This window comes from Ursus arctos, unplaced genomic scaffold (genome assembly GCF_023065955.2).
Source record: "Ursus arctos isolate Adak ecotype North America unplaced genomic scaffold, UrsArc2.0 scaffold_6, whole genome shotgun sequence".
In the NCBI taxonomy this organism is placed as follows: domain Eukaryota; kingdom Metazoa; phylum Chordata; class Mammalia; order Carnivora; family Ursidae; genus Ursus; species Ursus arctos.
The window spans coordinates 86,650,289-86,672,560 of record NW_026623078.1 but is presented as its reverse complement, the minus strand read 5'-3'; the positions used below and the strand labels follow the sequence as shown (position 1 = coordinate 86,672,560).

Here is a 22,272-nt window from a genome sequence, read left to right as displayed (position 1 = left end):
TCCGCCGCCTAGAGCGGCGACGCCGGCCCGGAAATCGGGGGAGGGATTTCCGGGGCCCGTTTCTGGGCCCAGCCGCGGTGGTCCTGCGACGTTGCGCGGTGCCGGCAGCGACCCCCGCGAGGGGAGGAGCTCGCGTAGGTGAAGCCTCCACGTTGCGAACCGCGCTCCCGCGTGACTCCGATGCCACCGGGGTGGGTGCCGGCCGCCGGTGGTCTAGACCGGGCTTCGTGGGCAGAGGGGCGGGAGCTGCTCGGCCTGGGCGGGGTTGGGGGCCTCGGAGGGCGCCTCCGGGAGCGGGCGTGAGGGGCGCCCTCCGGAGAGTGCCCGGGACAGCGGAGCCTGACGCCCTGGAGCCGGGCCGCAGGACCGCGTGGCGACGGGGCAGGTGTGCGGTGAGTGGTGTTGGGGTGGAGGAGGGGCCTCAAGACTTGGGTGCGAACGTCAGATCTGTACTGAGCTGTGTGAGAAATGAGGTGGTCGTGAGGCGCCAGGTGTCCTGCCTGGAGGCCCCGGGTGGTGCACTCACCCTGCAGGGGGCGAAGAGGCTCTGGTGACGGGGAGGAATTTATTCTCCCCCAAGCGAGTGGAGTTGAGAGATGAGCCATGCCCATCCCGTGGATTCCTGCAGTGTGGGCTGGTGGCTGCCGGTCTTTCCAGTTGTCTCTGCTTAGCAAGAGAATCTGCTTCTGGGCTCGTTGGCAGAATCGTATTCCTTGAGGTTACTGTACTGAAGTGTATGTTTCCTTGCTGACTGTCCTTAGTTCCTGAGGCCCCAGTCCTTGCACAGGGACCTTGCATCCCAGAGTCAGCAAGGGTTCGTGTAATTGGATTGGGTCCACCAAGATAATCCCTTCTGCAAGGTCTCTTTTGCTGTGTAGTGTACTATATCCACAGGTTCCAGGGGTTGGAATGTGCACATGGGTGTGGAGGGGCATTGTGTTTACCAGAGATTCGGTCTGTGTCCTCCTGGGCAAGATCCTGAAGTGAGAAAAACAAGATGTAAAATGAGCATAGAATATTCTGGAAGGGTACATTAGCAACTGGGAAGGGGAGCAGAGTAGCTGGAGTGGTTCACCATAAGTCCTTTTTTGCCTTTGAATTTTGAAAATTTGTGATTGTGCCCCCATTCAGTGACGGTGATAATAATTTCAAGAATTTTAAAATAAAGTGAACGAGGGGCGCATGGGTGGCTCAGTTGTTAAGCGTCTGCCTTCCGCTCAGGACATGATCCCTGGGTCCTGGGATCAAGCCCCACATCGGGCTCCCTCCTCTGCTGGGAAGCCTGCTTCTTCCTCTCCCGCTCCCCCTGCTTGTGTTCCATCTCTTGCTGCCTCTCTCTCTGTCAAATAAATAAATAAAATCTCTAAATAAATAAATAAATAAATAAAATAAAGTGAACAAATATTGCAAATGACTGAATCTCCCTTTGGGAGAGGGAGAGGAACGCCCCCCCCCCCCAATGGAAGCAACATCTTCTCCATTCTTCTGCTCCACGGACAGGCACCTTAAGTCAGTGCTCTCCCTGCTTTGAATCTTGTCTGCACCGTTCCTCTGAGCACCCATGTCAGGTTAGTTCTGTCTGTCCTAGTATAGAAACATGGTCAGTGCCTCACCGTCAGGCAGCCATGGCCTCTGATAGTCTGTACCCCAATGACCCTGCCTCTGAGCTCTGTCCACACCTTTGCCCCATGTTCTACCTTTCTAACCATTGCCTAAGTCCCCTTCCCTAGGCCTGGTTTAAATGCCTGCCTGCCCCAGGGCGCCACTCCTTCCTTGCTGCCTCTTGTTTTGTGCTCCTCTCAGCCTGTCAAAAACCGATTTGGTTGGATCGACCCGTGTGGTTCTTAACTATGATTGCACAGTCCCCTTTAGCAACAACCATTAGGAAATTTTCAAAAAATAAAGGATTATTACTTACAGGGCCTGCAAATTAGCACACCTGGGGCCACATAGTGAGGTTTCTGGTAATGAGAGAGAGGTGCACTGGCCTGGATTTCTGCTTTTATTGAGGTTGAGGGTGGAGACCTAGGGTTTCGTGGGCTCACTCTTTATTGGTGAGTTTAAAACGTAAGAGTGGAGGGGTGCCTGGCAGTTGGTTAAGTATCCGACTTCAGCTCCAGGTCATGATCTCAGGGTCTTGGGATAGAGCCCTAAGTCAGGCTCCCCACTCATCAGGGAATCTGCTTCTCCCTCCCCCTCTGCCTCTCCCCATCACAGGTGCGCTCTCTCTCTCTCGTAAATAAAATCTTTTAAAAAAATAAAATAAAACATAAGAGTGGGAATTTAAAGCACAGGAAGAGAAAAATAGCAAGTGGCCACATGGCCAGTAATCAGAATCAACCAAGATTTCTAAAACAAAGGCTCCGTGAGGGGAGGCGGCCTGGCTCTTTATCTAGTCCAGTGGCTGGTATTTGTTCCATCTTTGAAACGGATGCCTGTTTGCAGTGGGTGCTTCAGCATCAAGGCTTAATTCAGGCACTTGCATTACAAAACAAAACAAAGCAACTGTCAGGGCTTATACTACATACTCCCCAGTAGGCAGGCAGTGTCTACCGTATGCTTCTGCCAGCATTTCTTGACTTGTCTTCTCTACCCTTGAAAGACAGAGGGGTGATTATAACCTATCAGTGGTGTAGTGTGAATAAGGGGCCAAGGGGTATTGCCACAATACAGGTGGGCCTCTGAGCACGGCCTGGTGCATTTGCAGAGACAGGGCAATGGGAGAGGTGGGGGAAATCACTAATTTGGTCCATATGGGGGACCCATCATGTATCAGTGGGAGTATTGTATCTCAGAAGGAGCATTTAGAACTGGAAATGAGCCCAAGCTTGGGAATCTTCACAGGATAAGGGTGTTGATGCCTTCCTTAACCGAGGAAGTTGATGTAGATTCAGAAGTGAACCCTGATGTACCAACATGAAGCGGGAAATAAGAAGGAGCCTGGGAGGGAGCCACTGGTGCAGTGGGAAGACAGCTCAGGATGGTGGAGACCTCGATGCTGCCAGGGGGGGCGCAACTCAGACACCATGGTGACCATATGCACATCTGAAGTATAGGCTACCCCTAGCTGCCCAAATGCTTGAGTTCCTTCTCTACTATGAATGGATCTGATGGTCCACCTTCAGGACATTGTGTCAGGAATGAGGGGTGGGCCCACCGTGGGTGCAGTCTCTGTGGGGCTGTTCTCCTATCACGTCAGCCCTGGGCCCTCCCCTGGGTGCCCATGGGACATTGTGTGCTCCCCTTGCCCTGAGGTCAGCATCTTACCCCTTGCCTGAGACCTAGCACCAGGTCTATGTCAGGTCTCAGGCTGTAGGGGTAGAAGAGACCCCTGCCTGGTGGGAGCTAGCTCCTCTGTACACTCACCTGCATCCTTGCTGGTCTCCAGGTCCCAGCCATGCCCAGCCTCAGGGCTCGCTCTGAAGAGACAGAAATGGAGCCCTCAGGTCCTGGACCATCCCCTTGGATCCCTGCAGCCCAGGCCTGTGTGAGTGATGCTCCTGCTGTGACCCACGCTGGATCTGCACTCCGTGATCCCCACTGCTGTGGCTACACTGAGCCAGGAACCACCCCCTCTCACCATCAGCAGCCAGGTACTGGGAACAAGTTCCCCGCTGGTTGCCCTCATTCTGGAGGGACTTTGTCCATGTCACCCTGTCCTTACCCCCAGGAGGCATCCATGTCATCATTAGGGATGGGGTGCCCCATGGACTTGAGGGCCAAGTCTAGAGATCAGAGGGGAATTTGGCCAGGCCCCATGCTGTCTTGGTGCCTGAGCAGGACACTGTGTTTCCCCACCTGACATAGAAGCATGTGATATTATGCTCACCAGCTGACCCCTGCCCAGCCCAACTACTAGGCTGGTGGTAGTCCCCTGCATTTAGGATACAGTCCTGATTCAGGCTGTAATCCTACTCCTTCTGACTGCATTCACACTGCCTAGCCACTTCCATCCACCTTCGAACTCTACCAGAGAGTCCTTTCCTGAGGAGCCCTCAACTAGCTTGCCTTTTCTATGGACCCCTCAGCAGTGATGAGGATGGTTACTCAGTGTTAGCTCTCCTTACTGGAACTCGATGGTGGCTGGTATATAAGAGGACACTCTTCAGGACATCTAGGCTGAGTACCCTAGTCAGACTCTGTGGCCAGGGAAGGTTGGGCTAATGGCAGTGTTGGTTCGCAAACCTCGCAGGCCTCCCAGGTATAACTTAACCTGGCCTCTGTACGTGGAGGGGAAGGAGAGTCTGAAGAACGAGGCAGGACACCCAGGTTGGTCATAAGCAAGGGAACTTATTTAAGAGGCTTGTCTTGGGTGGCTGCAATGCGAATAGACCCCAGCACCCACCTGCCAAATCTAAAGTTGATATAGTGGCTTTAACTGGGTTTAGTTACATATACTGTCTAGATGGTCACAGCACCACATCACTATCTCAAGGCTGTGTCCTTGCACCAGCTTCTGGGAGCAGGGAAGGCAAGCAGAATGTACGTTCAAGGACAGGGAAAAGCACGAGGAGCCTCCAGTCACCTGGATTCAGCTCACAAGTCAACCAGTAGTCACATCCTCTTGACCTCCCCCAACAGGCAGAGGTGGTACAAGACAGTCCTGGGTGTGTTGGAGCAGGAGAGTTAGGGGATGAGAGACATGATGAGGTCCCAAGAAGTGGCCCCGAGAGACAGGCCTCCTGACTGCCCCCAGGCAGAGGCAGAATGTGAACCAAATGGTTAATGGTATGCTGGGCAGAGAATGATGAGGGAGGCCAGGCCCTATTTCCATTAAAAAGAAAGAAAAACAACAGCAGGTTCATAGTGACTCATGTTTAAAAAAGCCACTGTGGAACAAAATGGTGGAGTACATAGCTCCAAATACCCAGTCTTCCACATTAACATTTAAAAAAAAACCAACAACAGGCAGAAACTGCCAGGACCAACTTTGTCAAAAATCTAAATCTAGAAAATAGGTTTACAACAACCAGGTAATGCTAAATCAAGAAAAAGGGCACTTGAAAATGGTAGGAAAGCTTTGTGGTGTTTTTCCTTGCTCTTGCTCCCAAACACTCCCTGGCTCAGTAGCAGCTTTTGTTCCCAGCGTGGGATGGTGGTCCCTGATCCAAAGGGAGCAGAGAAGATCTTATTCAAAAATTATTGTTTGTCCTAACCTGTGTGGGATTGGACAAAGGATTAATGCAAAGTGCTTGTCTCTGGTTTGCCTAACTCAGAACTTAGGGCACAAAAGCCCTGGGTTCAGAAACATGTAAGGGAACTAAAACCCCACAGCCACCTGGGACGTCAGTTAACAGTACAGTCAACCACCTAGAGCCTAGGAGGGAAAGCTGGGGAAACGAGGACATTCGAAAGCACCCTTGTATATCAGGGAATTTAGAAAACGGTATCCATGCCCAGGACAGGCTACATGCTCAGGAGAGACCTCAGAAAATCATAGCTTCACCTCTGACTCATCTCTCAGCTCAGTAAAAGCAGGAAGCTAAGATAGTTATATATAGTGTTAAAGTAGTACCCAGCGCACAGACTGGGAGAGGTGTATTACTTTTCGTTTACTGTTAGTGTTCAAGGGAGTATCTGTCAAAACACTAGCTGAACACAAGCTGAAGAAAGAGACCTCAGCGGCCATACATGACAGACTAGTTTTAGTTTGCAAAACTTAGAAAATCACTAAATGAACAAATGACTATACCCTTCAACAATGAATAACAGCAAAGCCTGGAGGAGGGAGAGACTGATTTACAGAGTAACCACATAAATATTCAGATGTCCAGTTTTTAACAAAAAAGTAACCAAGAATACAAAGAAAAAGGAAAATAAGGCTGGCCCATTCAGAGGAAAAAATCAATTGGCAGAAAGTGAACCACTGTCTTAAATGTGCTCAAAGAGCTAAAAGAAACCAAGAAAACAATGTACAAACAAAATGAGAATGTCAAGAGATTTTAAATTTATACAATTATAAATATACAATTTATATATACAACTTTTATGATATAATTATAGAAAGGAACTAGAACAGGGGCGCCTGGGTGGCTCAGTTGCTTAAGTGTCTGCCTTCAGCTCAGGTCATGATCTTGGGGTCCTGGTCCCCCCATTGGGCTCCAGCCTCGCATTGGGCTCCCTGCTCAGTGGGGAGTCTGCCTCTCCCTCTCCCCCTCCTCACCTCCCACTTGGGAGCGCTCTCTTTCTCTCTCAAATAAACAAATAATTTTTTTTTTTTTAAGGAACTAGAGCAAAAATTCTAGAGTTGAAAGGTACAATAACTGAAATGCACTCACTGGAGGGATTCAACAGCAGATTTGAGAAGGCATCACTCGAAGATAGGATAATTGAAATTATTCAGTCTGAGAAGCAGGAAGAATAAAGGTCAAAGAAAAATGAACAGGATTTAATGGACCTGTAGGATAACATCACTCAAACCAACATACACATTATAAAAGAGAGAGAGTAAGGTGTATAAAGAATATTTGAAGAAATAATGTCCCAAACATCTCAAATTTGATGAATGACATGAATCTATACATTCGAAAAGCTCAACAAATTCCAACTAGGATAAATTCAGAGAGATTCACATCAAGACTCATTATAATCAAATTGTCAAAGGCAGAATCTTGAAAACAAAAGAAGCAACCCGTCTCATATAAGGGACCCTGAATTTGATTAGCAGCCAGTTTTTCAGCAGAACCCATGGAGGTTGGAAGACAGTGGGATGACATATTTAAAGTGCTGAGAGAGAAAAAACTGTCAACCAAGAATTCTGTTATCTGGCAGAATTACCCTTCAAAATGATATTCCCAGATATTTCCAGATAAATAAAAGCTGAGGATTTTTTTAAAGATTTTATTTATTTATTGGAGAAAGAGAGCATGCAGGAGCAGAGGATGGGGGCAGAGGGAAAGGGAGAAGCAGATTCCCCATTGATCAGGGAGCCCGATGTGGGGCTCAATCCCAGGATGCTGAGATCATGACCTGAGGTGAAAGCAGACACTTAACTGACTGGGCCACCCAGGCGCCCCTGAGGATGTTTTTTACCAACAGACCTGCCCTATTAGAAATGCTAAAGGGAGTCCTGCAGATAAAGATGAAAAGACACTAGGTAGGGACTGAAAGCCATATAAGTGATTAAAAATCTCAGGTAAAGGTAACTACAGTGGTAACTGTAAAAGCTAGTGTTATTGTGTTTTTGGTTTAAAACTTCGCTTTTTAGTTCCTAAATGATTTAAAAGACAAATTCTTAAAAATAATTATAAATCTATGTTATTAAACATACAACATGTAAAGATACATTTGTGACAACACAAAGGTGGGGAACAGAAGTGTCTAAGAGCAGAGTTTTTGTATGCTGCTGTGGCTACGTTGCGACCAGTTCAAACTTGATGGTTTTCTTATGTACCATAATATACAGCATGGTGACTACAATTAACAATACTGTATTATATATTTGAAAATTTCTAAGAAAGTAGACCTCAAAAGTTCTTACCACTAAAAAAGAGGTACCTGGCTGATTGAGTCGGTAGAGCATACCACTCTTGATCTTGGGGTCATGAGTTTGAGCTCCATGTTGGGTGTAGAGATTACTTTAAAAAAAAAAAAAAGAAAAGAAAACTATATAAGGTGATGGATGTGTTAACTAACCTTATGATGGTAGTCATTTCACAGTGTACATGTATCAGTGTACAAATCACTACATTGTGCACCTCAAACTTACACAGTGACGTATGTCAATTATATTTCAGTAAAGCTGAGGGAACAAAAACTAAAATGGCTGGGATGGGGGGGATCAAACTACATTGTTTGATATTAGGATATTAATTGTAATCCCCATTATGCCATTAGGAAAATATCTTTAAAATGTCCATAAAAGGAAGAGAGAAGAAAATTAAGATGGTACACTACCAAACATAACATAGAAGAAGACCGTAATAGAGGAAAGAAATGAGGGACAAGAAAGGTAGAAGATACCAAAAACTAATAGCAAAATCAAGTAAATCATTAATTAGTAATAATTAATAATTCCTTATCAATAATTAATTATAAATGGTTTAAACTCTCCAAAGGCAGATATTAACACAGTGGGTGAAAAAGCATGATCCAGCCATATATACTGTTACAAGAGGCTTGCTTTAGATCCAAAGACACAAATAAGTTTACAGTGAAAGGTGAAAAAAAAGATATTACATGCAAATAAATAGTAACCAAAAGAGGTGGGTGACTATATTATAACACCAGAAAAAAATAAAGTAGGTAAAAAACTGTAGCAAGAGAAAAGAAGGACATTATGTGTGGATAAAAGAATCAATTCAGCAAGAAGCTATAAGTACAAACGTCTACATGCCAAAGAGAACCCCAGAATATATGGAACACATATACATCTGAGGGGAGGGATAGCTAGTTGTACAATAATAGTTGGAGACTTCAGTACCTCACTTTCAAAAATGGCTAGAACATCTAGACAGAAGATCAGTAATAGGGAACTTGAACAACACTATAAATCAATTAGACCTGATGGACATGCCCACCCAAAGGAGCACAAATTCTTCTCAAGTGTACCTGGACATTCTCCAAACATAGACCTTATGTTAGGCCACAAAACAAATCTCAATAATAAAAACAGTTGAAATCATGTAACATTATTATCTCTAGTCAATAACAGCAGGAAAAGGAAAACTGAAAAATTTACAAATGTGTAGAAATAAAACAACATACTCTTAACCCATGGGTCAAGAAAAAATCACAAGGGAAATTAGAAAACACCTGCAGACAAATGAAAACAAACAAAAACTTACAGTATGCAAGGAGGGCAGTGCCAGAAAGGACATTTATAGCAGTAAATGGATACATTAAAAAGGAAGAAAGATTTTAAGTCAGTAACTTAACTTTATATCTTAAGGAACTATGAAAAGAAGAGTAAACTAAACCCAGAGCTAGCAGAAAGAAGGAAATAATAAACATTAGGGGAGAGAGAAATGTAATAGAAAGTAGAAAACATTAGAGAATCAACAAAATCAAAAGTTGGTTTTTTGAAGATTAAAATTGACATAGCTTTGAAGACACAAATAACAAAAATCAGAAATGGACATTACTACTGATCTTACAAAAGTAAGCAGGAGTATAAGAGAAGACTGTTAACAGTTGTGCACTGACAAATTAGATGACCTAGATGAAAGAGAGAAATTCCTAAAGACGAACAAACAAAAAAATGACCAAAGTGGCCCAGGAATAAAGTATTACACCCATGGGTGTAACCCAGGAATGCAAGGGTAGTTCAGCATAACAAAACCAACCCATGTCACTTACCACATTAATAGAATGAAGGAGAAAAACCATAATCATCTCCATTGATGCAGAAAAGGTATTTGACAAAATTAAGCACACTTTGTGATTAAAAAAAAAAGAGGAAGAAAGAAAGAAAAAGAAAAACACTGGGAAAACTCAAGATAAGGGAACCTCCTTAGTATGTTAAAGGGCATTCATGAAGAACCCACAACTAGCATTATACACAATAGTGACAGATTACAATCTTTTCCCCTAGTGATCAGGAAAGTATTGCCTGTTTTACCACTGCTATTCAAAATCATACTAGAAGTTCTAACCAGCGCAATCAGGAAAGAAAAATAAGACTTTCAAATTGAGACGGAAGATGGTAAACTATCTCTGTTTGCATAAGACATGATCCCATATATAGAATATCCCACAGAATCCATTAAAAAGCTACAGGAGCTGATAAATGGATTCAGCCAAGTTTCAGGGAATAAGTCAACACACAAAATCAGTTGTTTCTATATACCAGCAATGACCGATCTGAAAAGGAAATTAAGAAAACTTCATTTAAATAGCATCAAAAGAAAAAATAGGGACACCTGGGTGGCTCAGTTGGTTAAGCATCTGCCTTCGGCTCAAGTCATGATCTCAAGGTCCTGGGATCAAGCCCCAAGTCAGGGTCCCTCGTCAGCAGGGAGTCTGCTTCTCCCTCTCCCTCTGCTCCTCCCCCCTCTACCCTCTCATTCTCTCTCTCTCTCACCCAAGTAAATCTTTTAAAAAAGAGAAAAGAACCTACAAATAAATTTAACCAAGGAAGTGAAAGACTTGTTTACTGAGAATTACAAAGCTTTGACAAAAGAAATTAACAATACATAAATAATTGGAAAGACATAAAATCCATGGATTGAACTTTTTTTTTAAAGGTTTTATTTATTTATTTGACAGAGAGACAGCCAGCGAGAGAGGGAACACAAGCAGGGGGAGTGGGAGAGGAAGAAGCAGGCTCCCAGCGGAGGAGCCTGATGTGGGGCTCGATCCCAAGACTCCGGGATCACGCCCTGAGCTGAAGGCAGACGCTTAACGACTGAGCCACCCAGGTGCCCCATGGATTGAACTTAATTCTGTTTCAGTGTGTGTGCTATCCAGCAATCTATAGATTCAATACCAACCACATCAAAATTCCGACAGCCTTTTTTGCAGGAATTGAAAAGTCAGCCCTTAGAGTCACAGAATTACAAAAGGCCCCACAACAGTCAAAGCAAGCTTGAAAAGGAAAAACAAAGTCAGAGGACTCATACTCACCAGTTTCAAAAATTACTACAAAGCTTTAGTAATCAAAGCAATTTGGTACTGACATCAAGCTGTACATACAGATCAGTGGGATAGGACTGAGAGTGTGGAGATAAACCCAGACATCTGTGACACATTGATTTGCAACGTGGGTATCAAGACCGTTCAGTGAGAAAAGATAATTCTTCAACAGATGATCCTGGGACAAGTGGATATCCACATGCAAAAGAATAAACCGGGACCCCTACTTCACACCATATACAAAAATTAATTCAAAATGTCCCAAGGACCTAAATAAAGAACTAAAATCATTAAACTCTTACAAGGAAACAGGTATAAATTTTCATAACCTTGGGTTTGACAGTGGATTCTTAGACACCAAAAGCATAAGCAATTAGAGCAAAAGATAGGCAAGTTGGACTTTATCACAATTGAAAACTTTTGGCATCAAAGGACATTATCAAGAGAGTCAAAAGACATCCTATTGAATGGGAGAAAATCTTTGCAAATTGTATTTCTGGTAAGAGTGTAGTATCCAGAATATATAAAAACTCTTACAACTCAACAATGAAAATACAACCCAATTTTAAGATGGGCAAAGGACTTGAATAAATGCTTTTCAAAAGAAAATTTGCAAATGGCCAGCAAGCACATGAAGAGATGCTTAAATTCATTAGTCATTTGAGAAATACAAATCAAAACCACAGTGAGATAACCACTTCACAACCACTAGAGTGGTTGTAATTCTTCAATATGTAACAAGTGTTTTCAAGGGTGTAGAGAAATTGAAAGGCTCATACAATGCTGGTGGGAATGTGAAGCGGTGCAGCCACTATGGGATAAAATTTGGCTGTTCCTCAAAAGTTTAAACATAGCATTGCCATAGGACCCAACAATGCTAGATAAATACACAGAGTTGAAGACAGGTACTCAAACACGTACATGTACATGATGTTCATAGAAGCACTATTCACAGTTTCCAAAACAGCCTAGATGTCCATCAATGGACAAATGGATAAACAAATACGGTATATCCATACAATAGAATATTATTCAGCCAAAAAAAAAGGAATGAAGCAGTGATAAATGCTACAATGTGGATGAACTTGCAAAAACTAATTAGACTAAGTGAAAGAGTCCACACATAAAAAGTCACATGTGATATCCCATTTATAAGAAATATCAGGAATAGATAAATGTATAAAGACAGAATGCAGATTGAGGGTTGCTAGGCGTTGGGCAGGAGAGAGAAGATAAACCAATGGGTAAGAGGCTCTACTTTGGAGTGATGGAACTGTTTTGGAACTAAATAGAGGTGATGATTGTACAACATTGTAAATGTACTAAATACCACTTAATGTTCATTTTAAACAATTTTTTTTGGTAAATTTCACCTCATAAATTAAGTAAATGAAAAGAAAAGCTGCTCAGGAGATAGGAGACTAGGGGAGCCCCCACCTGAGTATGTGGTGCCCTTGGGAGTCTGTATGACAGGTGGCTGGGTTAGGTCCTGGGTGAGCGGACTGCTGTGCCACCAGCAGCAGCCAGTGCACCACAGGCACACGTGGCATTCACGTGAGCATGGCTTTGACTTGGGTACGTACCTAAGCTGTTTTCCACAAACCTGGAACCCACTAATTGTAAAGGTCTTTAATGAGTGCTTTCTCTCAGGAAAAACGAATAGGTCTGTTGTGCTCTAGAAGGGTTGAGAACCCTCACCATTTTCTCCAGTGGGGGTCAGTCATGGGGCAGCAAGGGTAGCACAAGCAACTCCATTTGTTTTCACATATTTTTCTTTGCCCTAAAACCCAACTTTTTCTTTATTAAAATATTTTATTTTTAAGTGATCTCTACACCCAACATGAGGCTCAAACCTACAACTCCAAGATGAAGAGTCACGTGCTCCACTGACCAAGCCAGCCAGATGCCTCCCCTTAAACCCAACTTTGTGTGTGTGTGTGTGTGTGTGTGTGTGTGTGTGTGTGTGAGAGAGAGAGAGAGAGAGAGAAGGGAAACTACGTTTCCAATTTTACATTTCCTTTCAAAAGAGAAACTTTGATCATTGTTTCCAATAGTCCTTAAATTGCAGAGAAGAATTATATCAGATTTAATAAATCCAAAGTGACCTCTTACCATCCTCACCCACAGGACTGTTTAGTCTCCTGTCTCAATAAAAGGCTTCCAGGTCAACAGTGGCTTGGGGCTAAAAACCAATCATTGTCACCATCTCCTGAGCCACATTAGTGACCTTATCTTAAGGTCAACAAACTATGACCCACAGGCCAGATCCAGCTAGCCAGGGATTTGTTGGGGTTTTTTGTTGATTGTTTGTTTTAATGGCCTGCAAGCAAAGAATGGTTTTGAGGTTTTTTTCAGGGTTGTAACAAAGCAGACCATACGACCAAGACCATATAGCCACAAAGCCTAAAATGGGTACCCTCTGACCATTTATGGGAAAGCTCCATTGACTCCTGTGCGTCATCCCCTTCTGGTCCCTACTCCATATGTAGCCAGAGGAGGGTGGGAGTCTCCCTGGGTCAGTCGCTGGGGAGATTGGGGGACATTGTGAGCTTTGGGCCAGCCTGTGTAGACCCTTGTTTCCCATAGGAGCTCCCCTGTCCCTGCAGTCCTCAGTGAGCCCTCCCATTACTCCTAGGAGCCCAGCCTCATGTGGACATTTCCTAGACACCCCCAGAGCCAGGGCTCCTGACTTAGGGAGCTCTGAAGCTCACAGAAGAACATGGTCAGGGGCGCCTGGGTGGCTCAGTCATTAAGCATCTGCCTTCAGCTTAGGTCATGATCCCAGCATTCTGGGATCAAGCCCCGCATCGGGCTCCCTGCTTGGCGGGAAGCCTGCTTCTCCCTCTCCCACTCCCCCTGCTTGTGTTCCCTCTCTCGCTACCTCTCTCTTGTGTCAGATAAATAAATAAAATCTTTTAAAAAAAAAAAGAAGAACATGGTCAGTCCTTATGCTGCATGTGATGATGGGCCTGCCTGAGGGTCAGCAGAAGGGTAAAGCATGGCACCCGTGTGTTGTGCCGGCCACATGGCTGAGTTCCATAGGAGAGAGTCTGGCACAAGGAGTCTGGCAAGGAGTGTGGAGGGGTTTCCAGATGTGTGGGCATGGCAGGCAGACAGGCTGAGTGTGTGGCCAGGCCAGGTCTGCATTGAGATCACTGTGGTGGCTCCAGAGGGAATAGAAGTGTCCAGATGAGACAGGGACACAGAATGCTGTTTTGTTAGATCCCAGAACTTGCAGATGGGGAGAGGCAGTGTCAGCCTGAACTGAGGGGCAGGTCAGAGGACAATGAACCCAAGGAAGCATGGGGAGGGGTGTCCACCCACCTACTCAGCACCACTGAGTGTGGCCAAATGAGGGGTTGCTCCAGTCCCAGGACATGGAGCACTGCTATGTGGCCATAGCAAGAAGGGGCAATGGTCAGAGAAGGTCTCTCCAATGAAATGTGTTTGGGCAGACACCAGGCAGAAGTGAAGGAAGAAGGGGCACCTGGGTGGTGCAGTCCATTAAGTGTCTGACTCTTGATTTCAGCTCAGGTCATGATCTTGGGGCCATGAGATCAAGTCCTATGTCTGGCTCTGTGCAGAGTCTGCTTAAGTTTCTCCCTCTCCCTCACGCTCATTCTCACTCTCTCTTTCTCTCTAAAATAAATACATTTAAAAAAAAAGAAATAGTGAAGGAGCATGAGGACCATCTGGGAAGAGTGTTCCAAGCAGGGCAGATCCTAAGGTGAGTGTATCCATCCTGCTCAGGGAACAAGAGCAGAGGTGAGGTGAGCTTAGGAAAGGCCTGGGAGAATGTCAAAGTGCTCTGATGACACTAGGGTGTCTGTGAGTAGGAGGGGAAGGGGAGGTAAGCTACTCAACATCCAGGCAGGAAAAGACAGCAACAGAGTGGTCTGGGTGTTTGAGACAGAGACTTAAGATCTGCATTTAACTGAGAGATCCAGGGGAGTGAGGGTTTCCTTGTTCCTTCAGATGTGAAGATAGAAGAGGAGGAGGTGACAGAGTCCTGATGTTATGAGGAACCTTGTGCACATTTCTGCCTTCAGACAGTTGGACACAGCTGTAACATTGTACCAGGGCACAAAATTGTCCAGCTAACACCAGTCAGAATTGTGGGTTTTAGGGAGTAGGAGTTGCTTTGGTAGGACAGGGCACAGTCTCTGAAGCTTCTTTTGAACAGGACAGAATCTGATGTTTTAGACAAGTCCCCACTCCAGTTCTCAGCCTGCCATGCAACCAGAAGCACCCTTGCTTCTCTGAAGGTAACAGTCCCCTCTGCACCTGCCAGGAGAGAGCCCACCTCTCCATACTGGTGACTCCTGAGGCAAGGCCTGAATGCCATGAGTTGGTGCTAAGAAAAATATTGGCCCAAGAAACATTGTGGGAAAGACAAAAGGGTACAATGAATAACAATATAGCATGAGGTGGGGCTCCTGGGTGGCTCAGTTGGTTAAGCCTCTGCCTTCTGCTGGGGTTGTGATCCCAGTGTCCTGGGATCGAGCCCCATATCAGGCTCTCTGCTCAGCGGGGAGTCTGTTTCTCCCTCTGCCTACCTGTGCTTTCTCTGTCAAAGAAATAAATTAAAAAATCTTAAAAAAAAAAAAAACACAATATAGCATGAGGTGTATAATGTTTTACTTGTACAGGTGAGAGCAGTGAGTACCTGGATTTGAGGCCCTCCAGGGTAGAGCCAACAAGACTTGCTGATGACCTGCAGTGGGAGAGGGGCACCTGGGATTTTGACTTGAACCAGTAGGGAAACTACAGGTGATTTCTGAGATGTGGGTCGGGGGGTGGTGAGGGTCAGTCTTATAGATTGAGGGCCCTGCTGCCTCGTCCCCTTGGAGCTCTCCCCTCTCTTGTCCCCTTGAGAGATTTGGGACTACCACCCCCAGTGGGTCACACATTCCCAGATGTGTCATCTGTATTTTCCTGTTTCCTTCCAAATGACTATGTTTGTTATTTCAGATTGGGACACCAGGACTAAGGGCAAGGAATTTCTTCAGAAGAAAGAAGTTTCTGAGGATTTGGAATCACAGGCAGAAATATCAGAAAACTATACCAGTGATTTTTCGCAAGCACCTGAGCTTGGAGAACTGTGTGATGATGTACTGGAGAGAGATTGGGGAACCCCTGACAGTGAGAGACGGGTGCAGTCACTCTACCAGGAGGGGGGCTTCACACCAGTGGCAGTGCGCCTTAGGAGCCCCTTAGAGAAAGAGCTGGGCTGTGATGACTTTGTAAGAAGCTTCAGTCTGAGCCCAAACCCAACAGCGTCTCAGGGAATTCCTACAGAAGAAAGGCCACATCTGTATGACATGTGTGGCCACAACTTCCAACACAGTATGGACTTAAGTAGCCATGAGGGGTTTCACATAGCTGAAAGCCCACTCATATGTAATGATTGTGGGAAAACCTTCAGAGGAAACCCTGATCTTATTCAGCATCAGATAATCCATACTGGACAGAAGTCCTTCATATGCAATGAATGTGGAAAATCCTTCAGCCAGAGCTCATTTCTTAAAAATCATCAGAGATCTCATGTGAGTGAAAAACCCTACCAGTGCAGTGAGTGCAGGAAAACCTTCAGTGTGCACTCAAACCTCATTAGGCATCAGAGTAACCACAGCGGAGAGAAGCCTTATGTATGCAATGAATGTGGAAAAGCCTTCAGCCAGAACTCAAGCCTTAAAAAGCACCAGAAGTCTCACATGAGTGAGAAGCCCTATGAATGCAGTGAATGTGGGAAGGCCTTTAGACGGAGCTCAAACCTCATCCAGCATCAAAGAATTCATTCTGGAGAGAAGCCGTATGTGTGCAACGAATGTGGGAAGGCCTTTAGGCGGAGCTCAAATCTCATTAAACACCACAGGATTCACACAGGTGAGAAACCTTTTCAATGTAATGACTGTGGGAAAGCATTCAGCCAGAGCTCACACCTGAGGAAGCATCAGAGGGTTCACACTGGAGAGAGACCTTATGAGTGTAATGAGTGTGGCAAACCATTCAGCCGGGTCTCCAACCTCATTAAGCATCACAGGGTTCACACTGGAGAGAAACCTTATAAGTGCGGTGACTGCGGGAAGGCCTTCAGTCAGAGTTCAAGCCTCATTCAGCATCGGAGAATTCACACTGGAGAAAAGCCTCATGTATGTAATGTGTGTGGAAAAGCCTTTAGTTACAGCTCAGTGCTCAGAAAGCACCAGATAATCCACACAGGAGAGAAGCCGTATGAATGTAGCATCTGTGGGAAGGCCTTCAGCCACAGCTCAGCCCTCATTCAGCATCAGGGTGTGCACACAGGTGACAAGCCCTATGAGTGTCACGAATGTGGAAAAACATTTGGTCGGAGTTCCAACCTTATCCTTCACCAACGAGTTCACACCGGAGAGAAACCCTACGAATGTACCGAATGTGGAAAAACCTTCAGCCAGAGTTCAACTCTCATTCAGCATCAGAGAATCCATAATGGATTGAAACCCCATGAATGTAACCAGTGTGGTAAAGCCTTCAACCGAAGCTCAAACCTCATTCACCACCAGAAAGTTCACACTGGAGAGAAGCCGTATACGTGTGTTGAGTGTGGTAAAGGCTTCAGCCAGAGTTCACACCTTATTCAACATCAGATAATTCACACTGGTGAAAGGCCCTATAAGTGCAGTGAATGTGGGAAGGCCTTCAGTCAGCGTTCAGTCCTCATCCAGCACCAGAGGATCCACACTGGCGTGAAGCCCTATGACTGCTCTGCTTGTGGGAAAGCCTTCAGCCAGAGGTCCAAGTTGGTCAAACACCAACTGATCCACACCAGGGAGTGAAACGGAGTACAGCTCCATTCCTGACGGCTCTGGCCGTGTCCCAGCCTCACCCACCTGCCAGACTTGAAGCCAGGTTCACTTGCTGCCCTTAACTCCATCCCACTGTCCACAAAGTCCAGACCCTCCTTCCCCTGCCATCACTCCTGCTTCCTGTGACCTCTTGTTTCTTGTTTGTTTTGCTTGTATAGTTTGTTATAGTTGTTAGGAGGGAAAAGATGATAGAAGCTGCATATTCACGAGTAGAGTTTATTACTATAATCAAACAGAACCAAAAAAGTAAACTGACATTTGGTTCAAAATAACCACAGGAATTCTTTTCTTTGGTTATTAGTCATAGAGTGAACTCTTTTTTTTTTTTTAAGATTTTATTTATTTATTTGACAGAGAGAGTGAAGAGGGGACAAGCAGGGTGAGTGGCAGGCAGAGGGAGAAGCAGACTCCTGGCTGAGCAGAGAGCCCCATGTGGGACTCGATCCCAGAACACTGGTATCATGACCTGAGCCAAAGGCAGACACTTAACTCACTGAGCCACCCAGGTGCCCCTAGAGTGAACTCTTTGTCTATGGTTATAATTGATATTCTGCTTACATAAAATCAGGTCAAGAGTTTTTCAGGTCTGATTGCAGTCATCCTGCCCCAGAAGTGGTGTGTACTCATTACCACCAGTTCCTCACCCTTTCTTGTCCCTCCCATGTATTCACTAGACTGAGGATTCCTGCCACCTTTCCTTTGTGCCTGAGTCTGAGGTCATGCTTTCTTACGGTCCCACTTGGGGCTGCTGCACAATTACACAAGCAGCTGTTTCCTACCCTCTGGCTCTGTGCCATATGGTCCTGGTTGTTGGCTGCACAGAGGCCTGTCCTCTCCATGCCCCTCCTGTTCTCTTCACAAGCTCCCAGGCTCAGTTTTCTCCCATGCCCATTCATCTCAACATTTATGGAGCACCTGTGACTGTCCCTAGTAAGTGAGGACTGGTCCCTCCTCAGTTTCCCAGAGCTGTGGAGCAGTGGGAGTTGTCCCAGAAGCAACACATCTGCCACCAGAGAGACCCCTGGATGCCAGCCAGCCAGTCCATCTCAACTTGGGGATATCCTAGGGTAGGTGGACAGAGAACCACCTCCTCTGTTTTTCCAGGAAGAAAGGCATTAATGGGCAGATGTGGTTTGCAGGTTTGCAGTTAGCGTAGGAAGGTAGGGGCTTGACTTCTGTGCTTTCGAGGAAGTAAAGGCAAAGCCATCAATTGCAAATGAGGAGGGAGAGGTTTGAAGAGGGAAGTGTGGAAGAGTTGGCTCAAGGGTACACAGGTCAGGCTTGGGCTACAGTGGGCTGCCTACCCTTCTTTCAGAGGCCATCAGAGTAACCCATCACTGCTCACCCCCTCCCCTCCACTTCACCCCAACCTTCCCAAGGAAACACCCTAGAGAAGAAGCTGCCACATTTGCAGTTTTGCTGACAGCATTGCTGTGCTAACCGTCCATTCCACCCTGTGCAGACCTCCATCTGTTCACCCTCATGCTTTCTCACCATCAGGCAACCCTCTGTGGCTTCACTTTCCCTGTTGTTCAGCCTGGATTCCATCCTTTTTTCCAGTAAATACTTGTGGGAGGCTTACTGCATGCTATTTGCTGGGGACACAGGAAACAAGACAGAAAAACACCTGCCCTTGAGGACTTCACATTCCAGTGGGTAGAGAAAATGCACTAGTGGCTATGATTGTCATGAGGCAAAAGGAAAGCAGGAAATAGGGTCTGGGTGTTTTGAGGAGTTGGGGAAGGCCTCACCAAGATATCCTTTGAGTAACAACTTGAAGCAAATAGAATGACCGCTGAAGATGGGGGATAGGGTATGACAGCAAGAATAGCCAGTTTTCTTGGGAAGCCAGAGCTGGGTAGTAAATTAGGAATGTGCAGATTATGACCTGCTGAAGGGGGAGGCACAAGCCACCCACATAGGTCACCAGTTAGCTCCCTCAGCATCCAAGCTCCTGTTTTGGGAAAGTGAAAACCCTGGGGTCTTTTTCATTGAAGGCACAGTTTCAATACACTCAAACAAAGGAATTAAATTCACAAGATTTACTACAGAAAGATCCCAGAAGCAAGGGGGACACAATGACCCAGGAGAAGGGCAGTCCACCATCCCAGGTCATGAGTGAGCAGGAAATTGAAAGCAGGGTAGCAAGCATCTGTTACTCCGGAGGTGCTTAGAGTGGAGATGACCAGCTCAACTCAAGTTGTGATCTCAATGTCCACACTCTGGGTGTGTGTAGGGTTATCATATGGTAAAATGCCTGGGCTGTAACTGGGAAAAACAAAAGTTTTTGTTTTCAAACAAAAGGCCTGAGGCCTTCTCAGAGGCCCTGAGAAGAAGCAGGCCTAGAGTGTTCAAGAATCATCACAGGTCAGTATGGGTAGGAGTTGAGTGAGCAGAGGGAGAAGCAGATGGGGTGGGTGGTAATGGGCCATATCACAAAAGGCCTTATGGCCATGACAAGGACTGGCTTTTATGCTGGGTGAAATGGGAGATGCTGGAGGCTTTTGATAACTTACATTTTAACAAGGTCATTGCTGTGTGAAGAGGCTCTAGTGGCAAGCATGTCCTCTGTGTTACTGCCTCCTCAACTCCTTTTGCCCCTCTGACCTCCGCACCCTTGGCAGACCCCCTGGGGCTGAGGCATAGCTGTGGGAGGCCAGAGTCTAGACCCAGGAAGGAAGAGTGAGTGTCAAGCTTCACCGGGCCCTTGTCCCTACCCAGTGTCTGGGCAGAATTGGCCAAATTTAGGGACCTGCTGTCTGCAGCCTGAGGAATTTCAATTTTGGAATATCATGTTTCCAAAGAGAAACTCTGGAAAGCAAATTGTCAGCTACAATTTCTTTTGACTTTCATGACGTCCTTGGAGATGTTTCTTGGGGAACGAGGGCTCAGAAGCCTGGGTGCCCCCTCCTTTTTGCCAGCAGATTTCAAACCATTCAAACCCTGCTGGACAGGAGGTGTGAGGTGTGTGCTGCAGCCTCACCCCCAGCCACAGCAAACACCCAGGCCAGTGCCCTTCACCATTGCCCCTCAAGCCACTTTGGACCTGCCCTGTGATCCCTGCCCTGCTGACCTCAGTTATCCAAGTAATAAACCTCATGCCCTTGTGGTGTGTGTGGCATTGTCAGTCCTGACCTCTGAACCAAATTTGGGGGCGGTGGGCATCCAGCCTGCAGGTAACAGTAAGAATTGGAGTTGGCACTGTGAGCGGAATATCTGCACGATGGCACCCCAGGGTTCTACCTGCTCATGCTTTGGCTCACTATCCTGGCCACTGTCTGCAAGCCAGCATGCACTCACCCATGCCACACACGTTGCATTGTCAAGTCCAACAGAGCCTTTGTTAGAGATTTAGCTGTCCTAAATCACTTGATAATTACTTGGTGTTTAGGGACAGCAGTATGGGATTGGAGCCCTCCTTAAAGTGGCCCTGAGTTGTGTGTCTGATCCCAGACCTATCTGTGTACTTGAGACCAAGGCTGCAGCTGACTCTAGCTCAGGGGAGAGACCATACCCTATGTGAGATCTGTGTTCATTAGGTGGCCACTCAGAAGGAACACATTTGCAAGGAGGCATTAGGTGGCATGCCAAGTGAAGTCCACACTCCAGAGAGCAGATGCTTACTAGAACCCTTGAATACTGCCACCATCCCAACAAAAATCGCTATTCTCCAGGTTCTAGGGAAGAACACCCCCAGCACAGCCAAGAGATTAATTCAAACCCAAATTAAGCCTGTAAAGCAACTGTTGCTATTGGAAGGCCTTCCAACTGCTGAGGCCACAGTATATTGGTACAGTATAAAGCCAAACCTGGGCCCTCTGGCATATTCCACATGCAGAAGAGGCAGCCTCCTCTGTCCTCAGTTCCTGCCGGATGCCAGGGTGTTGGAGGGCAGCCCTCCTCAGACCCTTTAACTACCTGGGGAGCCTCTTGGGATGAACTAAGTGAAAAGCAGTGAGAATTCACAGACTATACGAGCCAACCATCATAGGTGATGGAGCTCAGTGGGGAGCTGCTGTTCCTCATTGCTTAACCAGGATATCCCCAAACATCAGCACGACTGGCTAAATTCCAGGCAATTATCTTAGCACTGGATGGCCTGGCTAATGAATGGCGCCATCTGCACATTTTTACAAACTCTTGTGTCACTGCCTAAGATTTGCCCCCTTTAGGGTAAAGAACTCTCAGAATCTCCTGCCTCACGGATAGATGTCCCAAAATATCAGCCAAGGTCGTAGATGTCTCTACCCATACACAGGCCACAGTACAAGGTCTCACCAGGACACCCTCATCCCCTCTAGCAGCTGAGGCACTCTTGTCGTTTCTCAGAATACACAATGCTGAGCTGTTGAAGAAGGATTCAGTGGGATTTTCATCTCCCTCACTAGCCTCAGGCTCCAGGTTGCAAGAGTGCTGTATAACTTATTTAAACAAGCACTAATTCGATTAAATATGGTGTGTTTCAGTCCTCAAATACCAGACGTGAATTATGAGTGGTCTAGTTCCATTTTTTGATGTTTGCTGATAGCTTTGGAACCTCATCCCCCTTATTCTCCATGCCCACATCGGACAAGGTGATAAGAAAGCTGGGTGCTCTCTCCTTTGACACCAGCAGAAGATTCAAACCACACAAGCCTTCACCTATGCTTGGCAATCCTCCCACCCATCATACCCACTGACCACAATAAAGACCCTAAGTCAGTATCCCTTTCTTGACTCTCCTCTCAAGCCATTTCAGATCAGTTTGAGAGGCCTTCCCTACTCCCCAGATACCTCCTTTCCACACCTTCAAAAAAAAAAAAGAAGAAGAAGCAGCAGCACTAAGCACTCTTTGGCCCCCATACCCTCCACT

At 46.1% G+C, this 22,272-nt stretch overlaps 1 protein-coding gene across 3 annotated transcripts; it reads left to right on the top strand.

Annotated features, from left to right (window-relative positions):
• Nucleotides 1-35: 35 nt before the first annotated feature.
• ZNF16 (zinc finger protein 16) lies at nt 36-21,907 on the top strand. 3 transcript variants are annotated; one of them, XM_044380229.3, is made up of 3 exons: nt 36-191; nt 3,389-3,593; nt 15,544-21,907. In XM_044380229.3, exons 2-3 carry the CDS (start codon nt 3,398-3,400, stop codon nt 17,388-17,390), a joined length of 2,043 nt encoding a protein of 680 aa, XP_044236164.1. In that variant the 5' UTR covers nt 36-191; nt 3,389-3,397; the 3' UTR covers nt 17,391-21,907. The 3 variants fall into 3 exon arrangements, with proteins under 3 accessions (XP_044236164.1, XP_026344615.1, XP_026344616.1); XM_026488830.4 differs by having other exon boundaries at nt 43-134; XM_026488831.4 differs by lacking the exon at nt 36-191 and adding an exon at nt 276-392.
• The last annotated feature ends 365 nt before the right edge of the window (nt 21,908-22,272 follow it).

Excerpts from the sequence above, each read along its gene's own strand:
- ZNF16 (XM_044380229.3), top strand. The coding sequence starts at position 3,398 with ATGCCCAGCCTCAGGGCTCGCTCTGAAGAGACAGAAATGGAGCCCTCA. Across the intron at positions 3,594-15,543 it reads CTCTCACCATCAGCAGCCAG|ATTGGGACACCAGGACTAAG; the intron begins GTACTGGGAACA and ends TTGTTATTTCAG.